The 25,706-nt window shown below is 42.3% G+C and overlaps 1 protein-coding gene across 2 annotated transcripts; it reads left to right on the forward strand.

Annotated features, from left to right (window-relative positions):
- The first annotated feature begins 1 nt into the window (after window position 1).
- Window positions 2-23,202, forward strand: LOC110062338 (3'-5' exoribonuclease HELZ2-like). Of its 2 annotated transcripts, none has more exons than XM_020769204.2 (16): window positions 2-468; window positions 1,662-1,907; window positions 2,700-2,807; window positions 4,497-4,887; window positions 6,133-6,295; window positions 7,428-8,412; window positions 9,009-9,410; window positions 10,824-10,899; window positions 11,303-15,499; window positions 16,169-16,645; window positions 16,868-16,993; window positions 18,036-18,694; window positions 19,433-19,672; window positions 20,305-20,461; window positions 21,404-21,574; window positions 22,181-23,202. In XM_020769204.2, exons 2-16 carry the CDS (start codon window positions 1,806-1,808, stop codon window positions 22,309-22,311), a joined length of 8,385 nt encoding a protein of 2,794 aa, XP_020624863.2. In that variant the 5' UTR covers window positions 2-468; window positions 1,662-1,805; the 3' UTR covers window positions 22,312-23,202. The 2 variants fall into 2 exon arrangements, with proteins under 2 accessions (XP_020624863.2, XP_020624865.2); XM_020769206.2 differs by having other exon boundaries at window positions 1,665-1,907.
- Window positions 23,203-25,706: the final 2,504 nt, after the last annotated feature.

Below are 25,706 nucleotides of genomic sequence, written 5' to 3' on the forward strand. Positions count from 1 at the left end.
GTGAAAATCGTGATCGAATATACTGTCATGGCTATAAAGGTCTATAAACGAGGACGGAAACTCCGATAGTTAACAGCTTTGGCTTCATTCGAGACTTCATTCGATTTTTCAAGCAGTTTTTGTCATTTCATTAATGTCATTTTGTGACTGATCAGTCAGTCCAGTCACGATGTGCCGATATCAGTCACGACATCTCAAGCAAGAGGGAGGCATAGAGTACTGGAAACGAGACATCTTTCAAGATGGAGGGAGCGCCAAGAGCTTTCATTGTTTTGTGAACGGTTTTCGCCGTAAAAATATCCAAAGGAATAACAAGAAATTTCATCTGCGACCTTGCTTGGTCGTGCTTTAGAGAGTCTCTGGAAGTCAGAGGCATGTGTCCCACGAAAGACATGAAACACTTGACGAAGCGACAGTAGCTTGGATGCAGTTTTGAATTCTGAACAGTTGCATGGTTTGATTTTGAAGGTATGGTGTTTAATGACATCTAACAGTGGTTTTAGAAGAGTTCCTTTGCCCTGGAAAATTCCCGTTTTTCGGTTTGCTCTCCTAAGGGATTTATAATACCATGAATGATGATGACAATGGTGTTCTTATTGAATAAATTGGCGTTAGTTTCTCAGCAAACACGTGTATTCGTAAAGATCGTCGCTTGAGTCGACGCCATGTCTTACCCAAAACACGCTGTAAATTTGAGCATACGAGAGAAATTTTACAAAGCATAATCTATATTATGTAAATGAGTGTTTTCAATTTTCATAAGTGTTCACAAAACTGACGCAAATAATAAATTAGATTGCTACAGACACGTGATTATTGGTACGAATAACACATCTATGTTTCTTGAAGAGAATTAGGTTGTATGACATCTGTAGACTGCAGACTACACTTAAACTATGAAATAGCGCTCTGGTCAGCCTGAATATCACTCAGGTTAGTCTGAATAGGTCTCAGGTTAGCCTGTTTAAGGTCAGCTCTTGGTAACGAAAACGGAATACCCTATTAGTTAGAAAGTCTGCAGTCTGCAGTTTGCAAATGTCATACACCGGCAATCCTATCTGTCTTTGCATGTCCATTGCATTGCAGTTACACGTCTGATTAGGCAGCTGGGACCCAGTTGAGTAGAACAAAAGATGATCTGACACCCGGGATCTGACACCCGGGATCTGACACAGAAATAATGTGTCAATTTAAATATTTAAAGCAGCTTAAAATTCCTAGCTAGAAACCTTACAATGGTACCTATGATAACAACAATTGCTGGACTGTGTAGTTACGTACACAAGTCTCACAATTATGTGCAAGCAAGTATAGTGTGCAATAATTATTATTTTGATCCTTGTGTCAATTTAAATGTTCAATGCAGCTAAAAATTCCTAGCTAGAAACCTTACAATGGTGCTTATGATAACAACAATAATATTATTGCTGGATTGCTGGACTGTGTAGTTACAGGCCTTATGCGTCCGATGGCGCAATGAGGACTGATGTGTAGTTATATAAGTCTCACAGTTATGTGCAAGCAAGTATAGTGTGCAGTAATTATTATTTTGATCCTTGTGTTTGCCTTGTTTAGGGTTTATATACAATGTATGGACTCTCTACCTTTACCTGTTATTTCGACGTAATGTTTTTAGCTAACCATACTCATTTCTTCCACAGTAGCTGCCTTGGAAATGGTCACAGTGACAGAGCCAGTGGATTCAAAGGCTAAACAGCACTGTATGTTCTTCAGTTGTAAATATTTGTCTCAAGGATCTTGCATGTAAATATATACACAAGCAGATGTAAAGTAAGAGAGAAAAGATGTTCTTACAACAAAATTCAAGGCCTACCCTATCTGCTGCTGCAATGTTATTACAGGAAATAGAACGACAGAAGGAAATTGGCTTTCCTGAAAGCAATCTGGTAAGCAATGTGCTTTATCAAACTCATCCATTACCTTACGAATGAAAAGCAAACCACTTGTAGGAAAGTCTTCTGTAAAGAGTATGATGTAGACATGGTGGTTTGAGAGTTATTATGGTAGTCCTCACTCCTCTGCAGGGGTTTCAAATGTTCATTATAGAAAGCTGCTGTGTGAGGTCAGTGCAGGCACAGAGTCAACTGGATGGATTGGGTGGTGCCTTCCGCTGTCGTCCTTTACGTAACCCTGTGCCTGCACCCATATTGTTAAGTAGATTCTCCCCACCCAGAAAAACCCTTTGAGCCTCTTCAGAGGAGAGAGGTGGTAGTCTACTGCCAAATGGTCAGTAGGCTGGACTCTGAATCAAGCATACATGTACCTGTACATTGTATTGAGGTCTGGCCAGTCATTGCATTATGTTCTTAGGCAAGACACTTTACTCTCACAGTGCCTCTCTCCAACCAGGTGTATAAATGGCTACCTTCAAATCTAATGCTTGGGGTAACCTTGTGATGTGACTAGTATCCCATCCACAGGAGAGTAAAAATAAAGAAACCGGGATAAGCTTTGGTGGTACAGATACTTTGCCAGGTGCAGACTTTTTGCAATGTAGTTGTACCTGTTCATCTCTAATTTGGATTTTGTCTCTTGCTGTGTTAGGAGTCAGGGTGCCACCCTTCATGTAAACAATAATATTAGCATTCCCAGTATCATCTCTTTATGTTTCAAAAGTTTCAGAAGTTCAAGAGGACTTAACCGTAAATAATGACTTGTTGTTTTCAATACTATTTTAGATGGTTGAAATGAGTGGAAATCACAGCATTCTTTGCAATGAAAAACTGTTTGTTCCACACATTGACAAGAACAAACCAGTTACTTGGACTTTTGCAGTGTCATCAAGTGTAAGTGCCTCTACACTTTAATGTAGTTTCTTTAATAGACATTTGTTGTGGCTAACATAGTATAAAGCAGTTCGTATAGTGTGATCGTCTGGGTGAGTGTAGTTCTGAAAAGACTGTTGTTGGTGACTGACGTTTTGACAACCTGAGCGGAAGTCATCTTCAGGGTCAAGTGAATAGTGTTTGTCAGTCGATGATATTATAAGTCTGGTCCATTGAACATGATTGGTCAGTATAGCCATGATGGTATTGGCTGAAGGACTTGTGTAAAGTGGGTGGGTTTCGATCCGTCTATTGTTAGTCAAATAGGTCAGTGTTTGGTCTGTGTATTGTTAAGTCGCTCTGTTAGAAGTCTGTTTGTTGGTTTCGTTTCCGTCATGGATAAGTCGTTTGTAAGGCGCTGGTAATTGTTGACATCTGTTAAGAGGCGTTTGTTCTAGGTTAGTGTACCAGCTTTCCAGAGTCAGTCGTTGAAAATAGTTTGTACTGTAGGTTAAGCACTGAGCAGAGTCCCAGTCAATGTTGTGGCAATTGGGAAGTTCTTCTGTCTCAATTCCTGACACCCCTGAAACCTTTCAGCAATTGAAACACACACATGTCTCCTCCTCCCTGGGGGTGACTTCCATGTGACACTCATCAGAAAATTTGAATTAAACATCAAAAGAGATCAATCTGGGAGTGTTTCGGGCTTTATTTGACCGTTAAAAGATACTACTTTGAAGCAGTCAGGCAGTATTTTTTAATTACTTCTTTGAGTCCAACCCTAAAAGATACCTAGTCAGCTAAACAAAAGTGGCATTTTGTCCCGAACACCCTGAAGCCTGGTTTTCACTAGCAATGCAAGCAGAAGTGCAACCACAATAATTCTTATTTCACCATGAAAACGGCATTGATGCAGGCATACAGCTGTAAGCACAAGCACAAGCACAAGCACAAGCACAAGCACAAGCACAAGCACAAGCACAAGCACAAGGATCAAAATTTTTCTTTGTGCTTGCAATAGCGCTGCAACAAGTGAAAATGAAGTACTGTTCAGGCATAACACAAACACAAGGATATTTACCACACATGGTTATGTTTGACCAATGAAAACACAGGATCCAGAGTACCTCATGCCCAAACAGTTTTCCAAAATGGTGTAAGGTTTGGATGATTTTGCTTGTGCTTGTGTTTGCATTGAATTTCGTTTTCACTTGGGTCATCCCTATTGTTTGCTTTTGTGCTTGTGCCGCTAGTGAAAACCAGGCTTAGGTGAAACCAAAATCCATGATTTACAACCTTAAGTGTGACAACAAGCATCCCCAACCCTTTCACAAGCGTCCCCCCCCCCCCCCCCCCCCCCCATTCTCCTGGACTGAAAACTAAAACTTCTTCAGAAAGGACAGGAAAACTTGTATAATTGAACTCGGGGGTTTCATGAACATTTTAGCAGGAGAGCAACTGGTTTTCACAGCCAGACAAAACTACATGTATTTGAACTGAACTTCTCTATGAGAAAAACTTTTCACTAGATGGTCAAACCAGGTGGGCGATCAATTTGCCTGTTGCCCAGCCTTCATGAAACCCCTGTGAACTGGAACTAACACACATTAGTTTTGCTTTTTCTATATAACATGTACATAATAAGCTAAGTAATAGCTTAAGTATGCTCTCACACGTACTTACACTATAATGTGGATAAATTTCTTTCAGAGTCGTGTCAGCAAGTGGTGTAGATTACGCCGTGTGTTAACACTGGATCCATATCTCCCAGAGTACAGCATGGTGGAGGTGAATGCAAATGGCCATCCAAAGCAGATCCTACCCCCAGGATGCCAGGAGTGGGAGAATGATATTGGCCGTCCAATCACAAGCTACCAAATCACATTCCGCTTTCAGTCGGCAGACTATGGCAGTTTTCAACAACGAGTTGTGTTTGATTTTGGCGAGCGGCCATATGTGTTTCGGCAGCTTGGGGTAGTAGTTGCTCCAGAGCTAAACCTCCTTCATGCAATCCACTATCCTGTGATTTGTGAAGATGATAGTGAACTGTCATGGCTTAGTAAATACACAGTGGTGCCTTTTGATCCTCAAGATATGCAAGGTACAGTACATTTAGGCAACCATGTGTATTGACTGTTTTTCTCCAGAACTGGACATACAATGTTCTTGATGTGTTTGGTTAAGGTTGGGACCACTTTATTTAAATTATTGTTGCCAAAAATGATATTGAAAAGATCTTAGCAAAAGCAAAATTTTTTATTCTTCTCTGTATTTAGCTCTTATTAACAGAGCAGGAAGTCTGTATGGGAGAATCTTGAAGAAGGTCGTGAGTACAGACTCAATGCTGTGAGGTCTCTACAAGTGACTGAGGTCAAGATTCTCCCATACAGACCAACTAAGCTTTGTCAATAATCAAAGATACTTATTACATTGTATGTGGCAAACAAGAAAAATTTAACATGTTTAATTTAAACTGGTTTGTACTAGCTGACATTTGCTTGCAAATGGCAATGAGCTGAACTTGAATCTGCCACAGTTTGCATGGTCTCTTTACTTTTTTTCTCATCAGGCTTTTTAGCACTTCCGTTTAGTTTGCTACTTTGTCACCACAAAATGTAACCTGTCTAGATGGAACATTTTCAATATCGATTTCAGCCAATCAAATTCATGAATTTGGTAGTTCCCTGTTCTTGTGAGACACAGCCATAATTATAATGAAATGATTTATTGACTCCATCTTAATTTTTTTAACTTGTGTTGTGGGCCTTGTCATCTCAGCTGTATTTTGCGAGTGAACATGAAAGTGCCAAGTGTGGGGGTTCAAGAAAAGGAGCCAGAGATTCAGAAAACAATAAATGAATTTATTATTTCCTCAATTTATGCTGAAAATTTTGGTTTGGCTTTACTATTCTGTCCTATTAAAACTTTGTATTTCAACCTCCTCCCCCCCCCCCCCCCCCTTGATTGTCTAATGTCCTTCCTTTGGGTGGGTATAGATCTTTCCTGGGGCCGCATATATGTTTTCAACTATAGTTGTGTGTTTATTTGCTATTTTTTGGTGATTTTATGCATCTCTCTAACTCCACTCTTGATTCCACGTTTTGCTTTCATGCAGTTGACACATTCACAAACTTGACACTGTGCTGTATCACAGTAGAATCCAAATTTTGGGAACCTTGTATTTTTTTAACACCCTGATTATCCAGGGCAATTTTTCTCCCTTGGGAAAAAAATTATGATTATTTTCCCCTTGAGTTTTTTAACTTCCTCATATTTTGAACCAATTTTTTATTCTCTTACATGCACACATGCAATTTCAGTGTCAAAGTTGTTGTTTTTTTTTCAGTGCATAGGAAATCTGAGTTTCAGCTTCCACCTAGCCTTGGAACTGCGCTGGAGTGTGGCCATTTCGATCATCTTGAGGACAGCCTGCTCCGTGAACATTACAGACAACGTCTCCACATGCTTCTTCACGTTGAAGAATTTGAGCGTCGTCGCCAAATGACAAGGTTCTATAATCATTTCCAGGCTACTTTATTACATGTTCAAGTACTGCCTGTTTGATGTAGCAAAGGCAAGACAAAAAAAACAAGTATTTTATGGGTTTACCCAACTACTGCTGGAAAACCGGTGGTATAATTTGTGAGCTAAAGACCCTCCTCCCCCACCTCCAGTGTGAAACAATTGATTGCAAAATTGTGCCAATTTTTTTGTCTGTTTCCTTAGTTTTTATTTTCAAAAAACTCTCTCATTGTCAAACAATTTGTTTAGGGGTGGCAGAGATCTCGAAAGGCTGTGAAATTTGACATACAGTACTGTTGGTGCAACATGTTTGTACTCGTGTTGATTTTTTGATTTCCTAAGTTTCTCCTTAGTGTTGATGTTGAACAACCAAATGTCATCCAAATTGAGTATTTCATGCTTCAGAAAATCAGGCCAAAAAAAAGTTATATACCATTTGAAAGTTGCTTTTTGCCTCTGTTTCAAAAATGAGTCCTCGTATGTATGGATTATTGACCAAGTGTGAGGTCAAGATGGCTGGATATTGGCCAATTTTTTTTTGTGTGTGTGTGTGTTCATGGACCGAGACAGAGTCGAGGTACATAAACAAAGAACGAGGCCAATATCCAGCCATCTTAACTGAACAAGCTTGGTCAATAAAGGATTTATTATATGGCTTTTGGGGAAATGTTTCTTGCAGGACATGGCAGGTAATGCAGAGCAGGCAAGATAGCTCCGTCTTGCCCACTTGGGTAGCCAATCACAGAACAGGATTTGATTCATCTTACCTGCTCACGGAGCTAGCCATATAATAAAAACTTTTCTTATAAAAATGAGTGTGATTTGCAGAAAAATAAACGTGCAAGTGAAGTGTATTTTCATGTAATATATCAAACTCAAAAGACTGTGTTTGACCACATTTCCAAACACCTTTCCAAACTTAGAGGTGTTTGGAAATGTGGTCAAAAACTGTCTTTCATGTTTGATATATCTTCTCAATCTAAAACTACAGCTTGTAATAAATTACTAACATCAGATATCCAAACACTGTAATGATCATAATTTTCTTTGTTTAAACTCAATGAGTTATTAATGAGTTTTAGAAATGAGTTTTACTGGTTTTGCATTGTTCTTCTCCAGGTTAACCATACACTGCACAGACCTTCTCCACTGTACACAGCAATGTGCAAGCGACCCTTCCCAAGTTACCCTCGTTCTACCAGTTCAAGAAGATCTAATGGATGATGCCAGTCTCTTGATCAGTCGCGGAGGTTATGCTCTGGTTAGAGTTCAACCGCACGGCATGTCAAACCCAATACTCTATGAAGTTGTGGTGGAGAGTTTGAGAAAAAATCGTGTTTTGCTTCGAGCTAGCAGTGAGCTTCAGAAAGTGTTGAAATCTAAAAGACCACTGCCAGCTTCTGTTTGTTTTCGCTTTATTGACACCTACCAATATATGCATTGGGCTGTGGAGAATGTAAGCCTTGACATAGTCTTCCCAACTGTTCCACAAGGAGTCAATGAGCAGTGGTCAAATCACTCTTGTAATAAGCTGTTGAACAGGTCTCAAATGTATGCGTTAAAACAGATGTTGTCGCCACACCCTGGACCTCCGTTGTTGATTCTGGGTCCTTTTGGAACAGGGAAGACCAGAACTATCGCGGAAGCTATCAAAGAGCTAATTTCTACTCAGTTACACAGTCAAGCAGATTACAGAATCCTTCTGTGCACTCACTCCAACAGCGCTGCTGATCATTACATCAAAAATCACCTTCACCCCTTCCTTACAGAATCAAAGATATCAGCATCCAGATTTAAACCCATCCGCATTTGCTGGGAAAACCGTTTTGTCAGTACGGTCTCTGATGTGGTTCTCCAGTACTGTCTGTTAGACTTGAACACTGGAAAATTTGCCATGCCAAGCAAGGAAGCAATGATGAACCATCAAATTGTGGTGACAACTCTTGTGACAGCAGCATCCCTAGCTAAACTTGATCTGCCACGTGGATTTTTTACGCATATCTTTATCGATGAAGCTGCCCAAGCCATGGAAGCAGAAACGATCATTCCCTTGTGCTTAGCAGGTCATAATTCTCAGATAGTCCTAGCAGGAGATCATCTACAGGTATGTAAAATTATCGAGCGAGGTCTGTCCCGGGGGGGGGGGGGGGGTGGACTCATATAAAAAGGACGGGGGTACTTCTTCAGTGTAGTATGGACGGGGCCAAAGGCTCCAACCGCACAATGGTTGTTGTAAAACTCTGCTGATAAATTGGGGCAGCTGTTCCCGGAACTTTTGATTAATGCACATGCCAAAGTTGAGCATAGGTCAGCTTTGGTGAAAGTGAACTGAATTTTTTTCCTGGCCAGACTTAAGAAAAATGAATTCTCTACTTTATGGCAAGCTGTTTTCTTTGTACAGCGGTTTGAAAAGCAATTCGCTGAAGCGCGCGTGAATTGAAGAGAAAAAAACAAGAATGGAAGAGAAAAAAAAAACTAGAATCGTTAACTTTCAGTATCATCCTTGAACTCGGTCAATAAGAGGTCTTTGTATTAAATGTGCATTGGGTCTATAAAGGTAAAGACCCGATCCCACCAACGTGTCGGCGGACATGTCGGTTAACAGTCGACCAATAGTCGGCCGAAAGTCAGAATTGTAACATACTTTCAACAAGTGATTCTTGTTAGTAAGTATGATTTTCTTTTCTCTTTACTGTCTAGCTCAGTCCTCCTGTCATGTCTGAAGTTTGTCAACGGCTGGCTCTTGGCCGTTCTCTTCTGGTGCGTTTGTCTGAATTGTACCCATCAATGTCAAGATCGAAAGTTCTGTTACTGCAAAACTACCGTGCTTATGATGACATCGTGGATATACCATCGCATCTGTTCTATCAAGACACGCTCATTGCGAATCTAAAACGCCCAGCCAGTCTGCCGTATTCAGTAGTCTTCTATGGCGTCCATGGTCAGGAAGAGATTGCAGATGAGCCACCATCTTTTCTCAACAGGGGAGAAGCTGCTGAAGTTGCTGACCGCGTGGAAGAATCGATAAAACTCTGGCCAGCTCAAGTTTGGGGCAATGCAAATCCAGCACGAATTTGTGTACTGGCGCCTTATCCAACTCAGGTATGGGAAACATTGCAGTGATTGACCTCTTCCAAGAAGAACTTACTTGTGGCCGATTAATCCTAGGGGCGTACGAAGCCTGATAGCTGTCAGTGCTTAAAGGGGCTCAGCCACAGTATTTTGGCCTCATACCAAATAACCTTTAAATTGAATAAAATCTGAAAATCGTAGTTTACTGAGATAGAAAAATAGATAGAGGAACAAGGATGGTTAAGGATGGAGAAGATTAACACGGATTACAAACGACTAACTTGAAATATTTAGGCTAAACTTTTTAAAATGCGCAAACCGTGACGTAGTTCCTTTTAGGTAAACTGTTGTTTCCATGGCATATTGCAGTGTAATGAGGAATTTAAGACTGAAGACAATGGTTCCACAGCTACTGTTAGATAAGTTAGATGTGCAGCGCTAAAGGGTCTGGGTCTAGTACGAACGTTTCTGCATTGTAGTCTTCTTACTAGGTCTTGGTCTTTTCGCAGCTATCTGTAGAACAGCAAACAAAGCGAACAATCTTACAGAACAAAGTTGATTCTCTTATCAAAATTAACTCACAGGCTTCCTAAATAATATACAAGTTTAGAAGAGGGTCTGGATGGGGCTAACCGACAACTGACAAATGGCCCAACATTTACCCGACAACTGACAAATAGACAAAAGTTTAAATAAAAACTGGCATTTGTGCACCTCCTCCCTCCATCCAAATGCCATTAGAATATTGACGTATGTGGGAAATGAAGACCTAAGCATTGCTTAAACTGAGCCAATCATCCGTAGGAAAAAAGATGGCGACTGGTACACTTACCCACAGTTCTTAGCGCACGACAACTTTAAAAACGATTATAAAAACGTACAGAAACGTTGTAAAATCTTCAAACCCAGGCTACGCAATGTCCTTTGTACAGGGACAAATATTATAAACATTTGGCTTTCTTAGTGCCTTATAGGCTGTGTTAGGTTTGCAAGGCATTGTGGTAAGATGTACAACCGCCATCTTTTTCCCTACGATGGATTACGTACTGTCGCAGAGAGACAACGGCAAGGCTCAAGAAATGAACAACTTCTGAGGACCAAAAGTGAGAACATGCTGCAGTTACTGAATTGTGTATAGTTATAATCCATAGACTTTGAATCTATCTTAAATTCCTTTGTATTGCTGCTCTCTTGGATGCAATGCTAGTCCATTGCAGACAACTCAGTAACTGTTATTCCTGGTATGTTCTTACTCTTGATTTACCGAAGTACGATCTGTGTAGAAAGACAAAGCAATGTGCCAAAAAAAACAAAAACAAAAACAAAATCAAAACAGTTGTCATTCTTGTATGTTGAGCTAAATAATGAAAATACCAAAGTTGAAGGGAAACTTGGACCGATTTCTTCATAGTATTTTTCAAATATTTATTGTCGTTTTGCTAGGTGAGAGAAATCAGGAGGCTTCTTCGGGCCAAGTTTTTAGGAGGTGTTCAGGTGGAAGGTGTGAATAATGTGCAAGGTAATTTCATAATCATATTTGCTGTAAAAATAATGTGCTACACCCTGACCAGGAGTCCCAGGGTAATACTAACAACTTGTACTGCCTCTGGATAAAAATGAATTTGAGACGTGCTCCTAAAACTAAGATGTCTCTATAACATTTCTGACAAGCACCCCTGGGGGAAAGCATAATTGAGAAGTCGCTGTGATTCTTCCAGTGTGACCATCCACCTGAGGGTAATGTTTAAAAGGCTTGCTCTTGCTGACCGGTGTTTCAACAACCTGAGTGTGAGTTACCTTCAGAGTCAAGTGAAAATTTGGTCATCAGTCGATGGTGATTAAGGAGGCGGCATCGCCAAGTGGTTTTGGGCACTGGAGTTGAAAAGTTATTTAACAAATTTACACCTTATTTGGTTTTGCAGGGTTAGAGTTTGACGTACTATTTATCAGCACTGTGCGAACCTTAAGTGGTACAAAAGGGAATGTAACAAGCAGAAAGAACCTGGGCTTCCTGTCTGATTGTAAGTTGCTAAACACAGCCATCACGAGGGCTCGCTACCGCCTTGTTGTGATTGGGGATCCTGTGGCTCTTTGCTCTGTAGGGGAATGCCGAGTGTGTTGGAGGACGATCCTCAGCAAGTGTAACAGCAATGGAACCTTTCACTACCGCCTGCCATTTGACACTGTGACAAGAATGACCAAGGATGCAAAGAATGACAGAGAAAACAACACATCACAGTCTAAGCAAATTCCAAGTGCGTTAAATGTACACAGAGGTAGTGGTTCACCCTGCAACAATCTTGTCAATGTAGCACCAGAAGTACTAGGTTCTCTTTTCCCAAGACAAGCTATCCCAGCCCCTACTTCAAACCTTCCTTTCTTGCCAATTGGTCCAATCCATGAGAATGCTGGTCTCTTCGCAGGACGGCCAATTTTTCCTGGAAATCCTGGTCCTTTTGGAATCCCTGCGCAAGCTGTTCCATTCCCCTTGCATTCTGTTCCGATATTTCCAAATCCTTTTCAGCAGCATCCATTGAATGGTTTTATACCACAGCTTCATCTGCCACAACAAGGGGGCTTGCCACATCCATTGGCTCCCTGGCCCAGAGGTCAACACCTTGTGCCCAATAACTCTCAAGTCGGGGTATTTGCACAACAAAAGGTGCCAGAACACATGACATCAACTCAGCAGACTGCAACAACTGTTGTCCATCCCAACTTGAGCTATGAAAACCTCAGAGTGATGCAAATGCCCAGTAGAGAGCAAGAAGAAAGTCGTCAGACCAAACCTCTGCCAGACCCTTCTTCACCAGATGAATCACTGAGGGCGCTGGTGTTGTCTCTTGATTCTAACTTGACCAGCCGAAAGGAAATGATCACAAAAGAAAAAGATCATTTAAACAAGTTAAAAGCATCATTTCATTCACCAGCTCACCACGCTCTTCGAGAAAACATTCAAAGGCAGATCAGCCTTGCTGAGAAAGAAGCTAATCTCGTTGAGGATCGTTCCAAACTGCTTAGTTCTCTTAGCAGCCTCGCGAGCAGTGAGCAATCTGAAAGTGCCCACGTTGGTGGTGCAAGAGGTGATGATTCTGAGAGACCAAACCCATCTGACTCGAACAAGATCTACGGAGAGGATGACTTTGAAGATTCGGATACAGAAGAGTGGTTCAGTGCCCAGCAGAAGGACCCCATTGTCCAAGATTACATTAAAGCTTTTGAAACGCTAACATCCAGAAGCGACCACAATGCTGAGGAAAGCCTTATTTCTTCGGAGACGGTAACGAGGGACACCTCTTCGCCGCTTTCCAGTGAAACTGCCTCGACTTGTACCAGTGAAGGCCAGGACACTTCACCTTTACAGGGGTGGATCCTGCAGCCCAGTGAGAGCACCGTCTATATTGAGAGCTACTCCATCAATGAGGAACATCTAGGAAAGGAGGAGACTCAATCCAAACTGGCCAAAGGCGAACTTGTTGCTTGTTGTTTACAGATTGACAACTTCAGCGATGGCAATACGGCAGTAGCCAAGGTTTGTGACCCAGACTGCCCCGACATCCGCATCAATAGCCGCATTGACATTAACCGAGCATTCAATGGAGACATAGTTGCAGTGGAAGTCGTCAACCACAAGCATCAGGGTTCAGCGGATCGTCAAGGAAAAGTCATGGCAATTCTGAAAGAAATGCATCCTCGAAAGGTAGTTTGCAGGCTGGACAACCAAGATAGGAACATGATGACGCCCATCAACAGGAGCAACTCCAAGTTTGTCATCCTACAAAGCAGAGATCATCAAGGCCAGACTGGCGTTGCTGTTTTCGCCATGAGGGATGGCAGAATAAATTTTACAAGTTTTGTTGCGGAAACGGAAGGAAAGTTATTTCTTGTGCAGCTCATGAAGTGGGGAGCAAGCTACAGGTACCCTCTTGGCTTTGTTGTGCACTATTTCACAGAAGGAGGAGATCCACGTTTGTCCATCCCGATCCTTCTTGCAGAACATGGCATTCATAGAAGCCATTCAAAGAAAATCCAGAATGAAGCTAAGAAGGATTTTCCTCCAGGATGGAAGATTCCTGAGGCAGAGCATTCCAAACGGATGCATTTTGATGATGTGTTCAGCATAGACCCCGCATCATGTGTTGAAGTTGACGATGCACTGAGTGTTTGCTGGGAAACTGATGGAACGTATAAAGTGGGTGTTCACATTACAGATGCCAGTTTCTTCGTAGCCAAGAATTCCAATTTAGACAAGGCTGCCCTCTCGCATGGAACCTCTGTGTATGGAAGCACCGAAGTGGCCTACCACAATCCAATGCTGCCTTCCTATGTTAGCACAGAGCTATGCAGTTTGCTTCCTGATGAAGAAAGACTGGCCATTTCAATTATGTTTCATTTAAATGAAGACGGAATAGAGGTGGAACGGCCTGAAATTTGTCGCAGCGTTGTGAAGTCTTGCTGCAAGTTAACCTTTGATCAGTGTCAGGATATTCTTGTTGGGAAAAAGGCCGACGGTGTCCCAGAGAGTGTGCAGAAGGGTATCGGAATCTTGGGTCAACTTTCCTTCAAAATGTGGACGCGAAGAGTTCGTCAAGGCTATGTCTCATTCGAGCCTGATGTCACCAAATGTGGTGTGCTGTCCTCTGAAAAGATGGTGGAAGAATTTATGTTTCAGAGTAACCGTACAATTGCCGAACGACTGCTTCAGAACCCTCTCGCCAAGACGCTGGTACCACTACGCCGACAACTTCCTCCGAAGACCCACCTTTTGCGTGATATTCACGACTCATGTGTTAAGCAAGGTATGGAACCAAGTCAGTTTTTCACTCTGCAGTCTTTACGAAAACCTCCGAGTGACGAACCTCAGCAGTGCAGCGACGAGTGTGTTAACATTAACTTAAAGACATGGGAAACAATATCGGCGGCCTTAGATGAAAAAGACCTTGGACAAGTGACTCTCTCCATTCTTCGTCATGACAGCCAGTCCGGTGTTGGTAAAGTGCTGAGTCGTTTGGCCTCTGTCCAAGAACGAAGTGGCTATGTTGTTTCCTCCACTCTCTCTTCGGACCTGCAGCGCCATTTTTCTCTCAATGTAGCTTCATACGCGCATTTCACGTCCCCCATACGTCGTTACATGGACATTGTTGTTCATCGCATCTTATTGGCTGTTCTCGAGGACGCAGAGATGCCCTACACGGAAGACCAAGTGCAGAGCATATGTGAGCAGTGCCAAATGATGACTACACGTGTAGATTGTTTTGAGAACCAACTTGCAGCCGTGTCCAGGGCAGATGTGCTAAGAAGAGACTCCAAGTGGAGAGTAGCCAAGGTCGATTGCCTCACGCCAGACTACCTGCTGTTAGGAGGGGACGAAGTGGATCACGTTTCTTCTTTTAACAGGAATGTTAGGATACATGATTGCAAACCGTCATCCAGGGAGTGGCTGGAAGAGGAAGAGGAATTGGTATTGAGCTGGAACATTCTGGAGATTAACGTAACAGGCCAAAGTCTCAGAAAAGAGTCCAGCCAAGAAGGTGACGCCCTCTATGACGCATTCTCTTCTGCTGAACTTGAAGCTTCTTCCGGGGTTGCTCGACAGTTTCTCAAGATACCTAAGGAACTTTGGCTTGAATTCCTGCGAGAATTCCGTGCTGAAGACCTCCATCAGATGAACCAACGGCGTCAAATGATCGACACGAAAGCTGTGGTTGCGTTTGAAAACACGCATTTGAATACCAGTGGCAACAACTCACCTGAAGAATCCATTGCCATGAGTTCACTTGCACTGCATGATGATTTGAACGCCCACACGAAGTTCTACCGCAGAGGTGACGCAATCTCCGTTTACTTGGGCGCTGAAATGCATCGTGGATTGCTCAGGCCGACTATCCTGGCTGTTAAATTTACTGATTCCATTATGTGTTGCCTGAGGCATCGGCGTCATCCCACCAAGTCATTTGGAGTTTCACAGATGTCATCCACAAAAGTAGTCTACAGTGATGTGCGAGAGTATCAAGCAGTTATGCTGCCACTGTTGCTGTGCGAGGCTGCCACTTCTAGTGTTAATTCAGACTCCACGGTGCAAGTCATTCTTCAAAATGTGTCGGTGCAGTGGAATGACAGTAAGTTTCTCACACTGACTAATCTGAGTGTGTGTCCGTGCCCGCGTGTGCGCCTACGTGCGCACGTGTATGTGCACGCGTGTGTGCGTGGGTGGGAGACGTAGGAAAAACAATAATATATGTCACGTCAATCAACTTACACAATAGCAAGTCAAGGTTGTACGCGTGGAAAGGGCGTCTCCCACTGACGTACACACGCGTGCATGAACACGCACACACGCGGGCATGAACACACACTCAGATTTTGACTAGTCAAATAATATCGAACCCATTAGAAAATTCTCAGAAATGCCTGGTGAAAGGTGATAAAAGAACTTAACAAGTGACAACGGTACAGAGTGTATTTACTCTATGGACGTATTAGTTTCATCTTAATGCACTTGTTAAAGGGAATACCGTGGAATCCTCTGTCAGCACACTCTTGGGGCTAAAAAAAATTCCGGTTTGTCCACCTGCGATATTCTTGCTGTTAATTTAATTTTTTTATATATTTATTTCGCCAGTCGATAAACACTGCTCACTAAGACTTTTTGGAAGGTGTTTCAAATCTTTCCAATCATGTGTGCCATGGGAGATCTGACGATTGCTCAATTATACACCTAGACGTTTCAGTTCTATTAACAAACATTTAAATCGTTTAAATGGTGATTTGGTTTACTTTCATCGCAGATGTTGGGCAGTTCACGTTGTCCAAAACCTTGTGTATAGCCCGTGGGCTACAGCTGTCTAGTGGAGACTTCATATGTCTTAGAAGTCATGTTTCACCTTGTATCTTCCACTGCTGTGTCAGTAATGTGGATAGTACTGAAGAGAGGGACTTAATTCAAATCAACCTGGTGGAGGTCCCTGACGGTTTCTCCGTTGATAACCTGGATCAGACTTCGTGGCTTTGTAGCATGGAGGTTATCGCCCAAGGGTTGTCCTTCCGCCGTATGATAAGTGCAGTGAAAAACCTTGGCACCGCCACGGAACTTATCAGGAGCGTGTTCCTGCGAAGGGACATTCCCAAGTACCTTGCGCGGAATCCCCGGCTTATAGGGCAATCAAAAGAGGACATCAAGACGACTCTTACTCTAAACCCCGGACAGGAACAAGCAGTTATGAATGCCTTGGCTTCACCATTGACGCTGATACAAGGACCACCAGGTATTTAAAAGACAACTCAGCGGAAGTGAACGACTAACACGACTGGCATTACCATGAATGTTTGAGACTTTGAATTACTTCACTATTTACGTTTAAACTGTTTACTCCGGGGCCGGGGGCTGTTTGTTTTGCCACCACACATCCTTTTTTATGTTTTCCCACCATTAGTTCGGGTTTTGAAGCGGTTAATGATAAATAATTGGTTGTGTTTTGCTTTTCAAGGTACAGGGAAGACCTGGACTGGCGTCGAGATCGCCTACCAGTTTGCAGCAGTGAACAGAAAACGGGGCAATGGAGGACAAGTATTGTTCTGTGCGCCATCGAACCATGCTGTAGATGTTGCTGCAAGTAAGCGTAGTCTCCTGAACTGACGAAACCTCCTTCCCTGGCTCTCTCTTCTTCATAGCCCTCTCTCGCCCCAGGGGCTGGAGAAGAGAGACCCTGGGAACGAGATTCACGCAGACGTCGGTTGTAGTCAGCTTCGATCCCAGTGCCCTGTCTCTCCGGTTTGTTGTCAGAAGAAAGGGGACTGAGGAGACTCCCTTATAGGAAATTAAAATTTGAACTTGTTAACGTATAGAGCGGTTTTTAATAGATCAATTTCGCTATATTAAAATTCAGCCTAAAACAATAGACCTCGATACGAGGCTCTGGAGAATAACTACTGAGTTTGTGGTGTTTATTCCCCAGAGCCTCGTGCTGACTAAAAACAAAAAAATGATCTCCCTAACTCGACAAAATAATGTTCTTTAAATTTTGAGTGGCCAATTCCGTCTCTGAGATTCGCCCAACCTAGTTCCCAGGGTCTCTCATCTCTCTCATCGCTCGCTCCAGGGTGCGGTAAGATGAGAGACCCTGGGAACGAGGTTGAGATTCGCCTGCAGAGAATCATGGTAGTTGTATTCATCAAAACAAATATCCAGTCCAAGATGATGAATACAACTACCATGATTCCCTTCTCGCAGAGGAGATTGGCCATTGTTTTCCTAGAAGTAATGTGTTTACATGATTATAACTGGAAATAAAATAATGAAAATTAATAGCGCATAGATAGACGCCCTACTTAATTATGAATAGAGGAGGTAAGTTTCTAAAGAGACTGGAGACTGTGGTGCTGCGTCGATGGGGAATATAACAAGATAATTTGGTTTTATCAACTGGGTTGATAATGTGAATTGGCCACCGTAAAGAGATTCGAAAGCTGACGTTTCGAGCGTTAGCCCTTCGTCGGAGCGAATCTAAACTCAACTGGATTCCCTCCGACGAAGGGCTAACGCTCGAAACGTCAGCTTTCGAATCTCTTTACGGTGGCCAATTCACATTATCAACCCAGTTGATAAAAACAAATCTACTTAATTATGGATGCTTGAATTTGTGGTATTTTTTGTAGGAATGCTGCAAACCGTACCCGGAGTGAAGGTCCTTCGTGTTTATGGAAGAACAATCGAGGACCAAACTTTCAAACAGTCTCTTAGAACAAACTTGTCATCCGCACAAAGTGTCATGGACAGGACGTGTGAAGGGATCGCTCTGCACTTTCGAATCCGCAATCAGAGCAATCCACACTCGGCCAGAGTTAAATTAATCGAAAATGAAGTGATGCAGTTGAGGAAGCGAACTGTTGCTAACGGTCCTGTGAAAGATCACGAGAAAAACAGAAAGGAATTGTCTCTTAAAGTCCAAGAGTTTCACCGGGCATTAGATGAAGCGGAAGGTTACGAAATTGCTGAGAGCGGATCTGAAGTGATCCTGTGCACGTGCATCGAGGCAGGTAGTTCACGTGTCAAGCGCCATGCGCGTGTCAGTCACGTGATAATAGACGAAGCCAGCATGTGCTTGGAGGCAGAGAGCTTAGTGGCCCTTAGTACAGCTGGTCAGCGGCTTCAGCAAGTCGTGTTGCTAGGTGACCACAAGCAATTGGGTGCCGTGGTCATGAGCTCTGCTCCCCGTAAGCTTGGTCTTTCCAAGTCCTTGTTTGAAGTGTTGTTTCACGAACCTTCTGCAGGCAAGACTTACTCTTCATGCATGTTGCAGACACAATATCGTATGGTAAGTGTCTCCAGTACCAAGAAATAGTGATAATGCTGTGATATGTTTACTGTCCTGAAAGCATTCTGTACGCAAATTTAAAGGCAGCTAGCCCATGTGTACCAGTAATAGAGATAGGTAGTCGCATAATTTAGTAAACACAGGAAGGTCGTTAATCTACTATTACTTTTTTCGTTCTGCACTTTGATTAGTTATATTCGTGATTTATTACGGTTTTTCTTGATTATAGATATGATGAAATCGTACTGTAAAAATGCGCCGGCATTGAAGTTTATTATTTATTGACTTTGGTTGTGAAGGAAAAGGGAGGGGGTGGTAGGAGAGAAGGGCCTCATTAGTGAGAAGAGGGGAGCTTGATAGGCGTCTTGCGACAATGAGTTGTGAAAGCGTATTTCATCGATGGTCCTATTAATATCTTTGACTATAAGATGAGCCAAATCCTAGCGCTGTGATTGGCTATCCGAGCGGGCAAGATGGCGCTATCTTTCCCGCTTGGGACTACCCGCTGTGCCCAGTAAGGAAAATTTTTTTTCAAAGCCATATAATAAATCCTTTATTGACGAAGCTTGTTCGGTCAAGATGGCTGGATATTGGCCTCGCTCTTTTTTTGCGAGTTTATGGACTTCGACTCTGTCTCTGCCAACAAACACGGAAAAAAAAAAGAACTTGGCCAATATCCAGTCATCTTGACCTCACGCTTGGTCAATAACCTGTATTTCTAATTCTTTCTCTTACTAGCATCCTAGTATCAGGGAGTTTCCATCACAACATTTCTATCAAGGTGTGCTGAAGGACGCTTCTCACCTTACCAGCCCAGAACACGTTTCCGTTGGACTTCTGCCAGGATTCTGGCCCGGGGGGTCACACGTTCGTGTCGTCTTTTGTCATGTCATGGGGACTGAGGAAAGTCCCCAGGACTACACGGGACCCGAGGGCCGTGAGGAGTCTAAGCACAACCCTCAAGAGGTTGAGGCAGTGGTAAGTGTTGTTTGTATACGGTTTGTCCAATTTGGTCATGTGACTCATGTCACTCTAATCGGGACTTTTCTAACTTTGACACTGGAAAACTGTAGAAGCTACATATTTCCATAAGTGGGCCACCAATAAAAGAATGTGAAGCTGTAATCAACAAGGCAATGGCATTATCCGGGCGTTATGGAAGGGAAAAAAAAGCAAAGGAGAAAACTACCAAGGTCTTCTCGTCTTCCGCAGAGCAGAATGAAATGCTAACGCCAAATTCATAGGAAGATTACATATATGAAAGATTTTCTGATTGAGACCGTTGAGATTTGGAGTAAAAGTTGTTAATTTTAAAACACGGCAAAAAAAAAAGTCATGGGTTTGATTGTTCCTTTAGGCCCAAATTAATACTGACTGAAAAACGCTGAAAACAGCATTTCAAAGCGTCTGAATTTCAGAATTGCCTGGGAAACATGCCTGCAGACTCCCCTACAAGGCTAGTACCTTCTGCCCTCGAAAAGTAGTCTACCGCTTACTTTCAAATGTGGGATGCTATTGAAAACGTCTTGACAGCCCTGTTTGAGGCATTTATTCTTAGGAGCCTGAGTTATTGTGTTAATGTTGTCTTTTTTTCTGATTTTCTTGTGTAGTTACGAGTTGTAAGGTACCTGATGTCCCGTGGGATAAATTCCTCACAGATATCTGTACTTACTCCGTACTCTGCCCAAAGAGCTAAAATATCCCGAGCGCTTCAGACCTCGTTAAACTCGTGTAATTCAGAAGTTCTCTCCGTCTTTGCTGGCCAAGGTAATTTTTATGTTTTCAGCGATCGTAAAAATTTTATTAATCCCCCCGCCCCCTGCACGGCCCGGCTTTTATGCCTCGCCTCTGAAAGAATCTCCCTTTCACCCTCCCTGTTGGCCGGTTAGGCCTGGTTCACACTCGCGACAAAACAACATGATGACGTAATCGCTTTTGTCGGTAACGTGAACATCGACATAAAGACACATAGAAAAGATCAGTTTTTTTCTTTATGTCATTATGTCAGGATGTTCACACTGCAAACATAACGACCCAACGTCCTTCTTATGTCAATATGTTTTAGGCTCCAGTGGTTTGAACGCGTAGAACTCATAGTTAGCTCGAAATCTGTCGTAGTTTAATGAAAGTCACACAAGGAACTCGCTTCCGTCCAGCTTTGTACCAAGTTAACACCGCCTTTCCATGATGTTATGCCAAGACAATTTATGAACAGAAAATAATTGCCTTTAGGTATATTATTATATATTCGTAAAGTTATCCGCCAAAAATAATTTTCATTCTTACCTTTTTGCGACAGAAATTAACATTACACAGTCTCTTAATCTATTAAATGTGCGCTTGCTGATTTACGATTTTAAATAAACCCATTACTCTATGGCAGTTCTCCCGTCCCGCTCCTTCAGATTCAAAAGTTCTTGAAAAGAGAAAGTCCCTTTAGGAGCCTTAGCGATAGCTAATGTTGCTACGGTACTCAAATCTTTTTCTTACGAGCCCACAAAAAGAGTACTAGATTTACTTGTAAAATTACCTTCAATGAGACAGAAAGCGAAGGTTAATACGTTAACTAAGACAGAAAAATATTAGAGAAATAGGTTACTAAACTAGAAAGAAGCAAGGATGACTTACGGGGAGGCGGAAGGGGCAAGGGTAGTTTGACAACAAAATTCGTATACATGAAGTAACAGCTTGTTGGCACTTAATTTCTAGGTGCTGAGAGAGACTTCGTAGTGTTGTCCACGGTTCGTAGTTTGCCAGTGGAGCAGCTCACAGGCAGTGCAGAAAACCAACAGTGGTTAACGAGCCATCTTGGTTTTTTAATAGACGAACGTCAAATGAATGTGGCTCTAACTCGTGCAAAGCACGGGCTTGTGATAATCGGTGAGTTCTTGCTATAGTTTTGCGAACGGCGGGCTCGGAAACTTTCATTACGCCATGCGCACTCTACACTACTTAGGTCCAGTATGAACAGGGGTGGTGGCAACGCAATCCAGAATTAGCTTGAGTTTGTGAGTTTCCAGTGAGGAATTCTGTTCATGGTATTTGTCCTTCAGTTTTTGATTTGTCTTTTGACTTTCGTCACTCCTGTCTTCCTTCTTTGAAATGTGTTAAAATAACGCACCGCGGTCGTAGGACGTACACCAGGCATCGCGTTTCTCATTTCCCAAGCTACATTGCTGGCTCTGTTGTCTAGTCATTACCACAATGGAGCGTTTCCACCTGACGTCACGGCAGCCATATTGGTGTTCCAAAACAGTGAAATGGCGGCCATGTGGGTGTACCAAACCAATCCTGTGGGAGTTGAACTCTTTTCTTACGTAAACACTTCCTTTTGTTCCAATAAATTTGCATGTGTGCTGGCCACGTGAATGAAAACGCACTATTTTATATTATGGGGTTTTGTCTATTACGAACCCAGACTGCAACAGACACATTTTCCCAGTCCCTTTGCAGTTCGTGCTTTCTAACTTGTTTTTGTGTTGTCAGGTAATCGCCATTTGCTCGCAGTGCATAGCATGTGGAGCAGTTTGATAACCCATTGTCAGAGATTAGAGTGTTTGGTGGACGAAACATCCTGGTTGTCATCTATACAACCTTCTTTTACAGTGAGAGGGTAATCTTCAAACAAGAGACCTGGTGTCTTTTATTTTTCCCTCACTCCATGGCCAGAAATTTAGGTCGTTCATCTGGATTAAAGCTGTGTATATTTAGCATCTAGATTAGAATCACATCCAACCTCGTTCCCAGGTTCTCTCATCTTTCCGCTCTTCCGGTAGGGCGGGAAGATGAGAGGACCTGGGAACTACGTTGAATCACTTCCTGTATAAGGCTTACAGGTGTGGTTATCTGTACATTGTCTGTGAAAATTGTAGTAGAGACTTCTTCGCCCTCCAGTTTCGTTGATTTGCGGTGTTTGAATTCAATCGAATAAGCGTCCTTATTTATATTAATGAATCTAGTTTGTGTAGTTGGAGAAATATTGTCTGAATGCTACGAGAACGACGAAATGAAAAAAAGAGAAATGACAGTTTTTTAAAAATTCTAGTCGTACTATAACAAGTAGAAATATAGTGAGAAGCTCATCTCCTTAATAATTCGCTTTTACGTAAAAATATTGAAAAATTCTAAAACAATATTTTTAACTTTATAAGTCTTGGACAACAATTTAAGTTATAATGTCCATTTTGATTTATTTCAAGAATATTTTTACTTTATTTATTTCAGTAAACAGTGTTGAAAACTGCGCTCATGTTTGTAATAAATTACGCAATTTACTTGCCTTTGAAGATGAATTAGTGTAACTCTCTTCGTCTTTTCGTGCTCTCTCTAACTTCCACCATCAGTGCCTCCGTCCCTCCTTTCCTGCCTTCCTTTCCCCACCTTAAGCTCTTCTTCTCTAAGAGGTACCAATTCTAAAGCAACACATTAACGCACACTTTCACAGTTTGTAATAGCGATAACGACGATTGTAAATGAGAAAAAAAATTAAAAATCAGTTGATTGTCAAATGTCTCCTAATATAGTTTTTTCGGCTCAATACCCTGAAAGGTACTGCAAAAGCTCCCGCTGCGGACATTTTGAGGCTAAACACCCTAAGAGGTACCAACACCGTCATTTTAACCCCTAAAAGGTACGACGAGCACCCCGTCTTTTTTTTTTATATATGGGAGTCCCCCGGGTGGTAGGAAGCGCGGTGGCCTCATGGTTAGTGCGCTCGTTTCCGGATCTGGACGGGGACATTGCGCTGTGTTCTTGGGCAAGACACTTTACTCTCACAGTGCCTCTCTTCACCCAGGTGTGTAAATGGGTACCGGCGAACTTAATGCAGGGGGTGACCCTGCGATGGACTAGCATCCCATCCAGGGGGGAGTAGAAATACTCCTAGTCGCTTCATGCTACAGAAACCGGGATAAGCTCCGGCCTGGTGGGCCACTTGGCTCGTATGCAGACTTTACCCCCCGGGTGATATACTGCTTAGGCCACCATCATTGTTTCAGTTCGATCGCGTGTTGTTCGCGTGTCCAGGTGAGCTCACTGTCGCTGGGGAGCCTAAAACCGACATCAGTCGCGACAGGACACAATTTTGATAACTGTGGAAATTCCATCAAAGAGGGCGCACTCACAATGTATTTCAAAATTTTCGAAACCTTTTCCCGTAACTTTTTCCATTCCATTCAATTTCGGACAGGCCTAGGAAATTTCGAAACGTGAAATTGAAAGAGCTCAAGGTTACGAGTCTAAAATGTTCTTATTTCCTCTTTCCAGTAATTTACCTTCTGCTATTTCGAACTCTCCGTTATTTCTAGTCTGGTCACAGATGCTTTGTTTTCTTGCATGCGCGCGAATTAGCACTCTCCAATGTCCGACCCCGCCCCCCTTCCCCACCCTTTTAGTTCTCGCTCGTTCAAATCTTGTGCGATTCTAGTATGTTTGCGCTATTTCCCTTGGCATAAAGTCAACAACACCCTGTCTCAGACCATCTGACCACCTGTCTCAGCATCAGACGAAAATAAATAACAAACTAAAACTGGAACGCTACAGTTCGACTATTTGATTACAGCCTGAGGCATAAACACAATTCATTTATACAGTAAACTGATTGATAATGAAAAGAAGACAAAGCCAACCTCGTTCCCATGACGTTTTCTCTTGCTTGGAAAAGGCCATGGGAACGAGGTTGAGACAAAGGAGGATCTGATTGGTTCCTATTCATCTCGGCGAATTTCTTTTTCCAAACATTGCACAAAAGAAAGCAGTTTGTAGTGAAGTAGAAAAAAATTCCCTCATTATAGCAGGCAATTTCAGTTTGACTCTCTTGAAACGTCTTGAAAAACGAAATAAATTCTTAACTTTCTTCTATCTTTTTGTTAAACAAATTAGTTTGTCCACAGACGATGCGGTTGATACTTTCGACGAACTCAAGACAAACTAGAGGGTCCGTGAGCAGGCTAAAAACAAGCTTTCAGTTCTATTTACAAGAATTGTTTTTCCATTTGAAGTGTCCCCAATTACCACAGCAGCGTTAAATGCCATGGCACTTAAATTAAGTGAATTTTTTTATTTTTATCTCGTTTTTTATCTTTTTAATTTTGTCACGCACGTTTAACGAGAATGGATCGCGGGTGGCATTACACGCGGCCCAAGTTCCATTTGTCTGAAGACTATGTTGCGTGTAATATAGGTTATGGCGAACATATGAGTCTGTATACCATACCACAGAAAATACAGCCAATCAGAATACAGGAAAGCCGTTTTATATTCAACAGTATTACACGCAAACTTCCCATCATGCGTCGCGCGTATGTCGCTTAGATTCTGTTGGCCACTGTATTTTCTATGGCATGGTATAAAATGGTTATACAACGGTCTCTCGTGGTATACCATGGAATGTATCACTTGTCTTGTACCGCTTGTATTTTCTTGGCATTCAAACTCGCCCCGCCTCGTCTGGTCGCTTACTTTGCTGAAACGAGGCCATTTTTACTAGTTATTTATAGCTTTCTTGGTTTCCCACTCCTAAGAGAAAGACGTTCTTTCGTTCATGGTTATATTAGACCTTTTCTAACATTGTACACGCGAAACGCGAGACAGAAATGCGAGACGTAAACGCAAAACGTGAGTCAGGCGCGCACGACCTTCCGGGACTTGTTTCCGTTTCATGATCACAACAATTTCTTATTATTCCCTTAGGACTGGACTGTTCCGTGTTTTTGATATGTTAATCCTAAAAATAAGAAGCCTTTCGACAAACAAGCTACTCAGCACGATAGCTGTTATATTTTTATGGCACGTTCTTACGGGCCAAGGACATCCTCAGAAAAACTCAAAACAGTTATTGAGAACTGATAGAAAGCAAGGGGTGCTTACCATCTACAAAAACCATCCGGTTGGAAATTTCAGGCATAAACATTAAACAGTTGAATGCCACGTTGCGGGAGAGGGAATCGCTGTAAAGTATATCCACATCAGCCAGAGAGACTTAAAAGAGCAGAAAAATAGCATCACCTCAAAT

This window comes from Orbicella faveolata, unplaced genomic scaffold (assembly GCF_042242905.1).
Source record: "Orbicella faveolata isolate gen_17 unplaced genomic scaffold, um_ofav_v1 contig_14, whole genome shotgun sequence".
In the NCBI taxonomy this organism is placed as follows: domain Eukaryota; kingdom Metazoa; phylum Cnidaria; class Anthozoa; order Scleractinia; family Merulinidae; genus Orbicella; species Orbicella faveolata.

Coding starts and splice junctions, on each gene's coding strand:
- LOC110062338 (XM_020769204.2), top strand. CDS start 1,806: ATGTTCTTACAACAAAATTCAAGGCCTACCCTATCTGCTGCTGCAATG. Junction 2,808..4,496: donor CTTTTGCAGTGTCATCAAGT/GTAAGTGCCTCT, acceptor AATTTCTTTCAG/AGTCGTGTCAGCAAGTGGTG. Junction 20,462..21,403: donor CTCCGTCTTTGCTGGCCAAG/GTAATTTTTATG, acceptor CTTAATTTCTAG/GTGCTGAGAGAGACTTCGTA.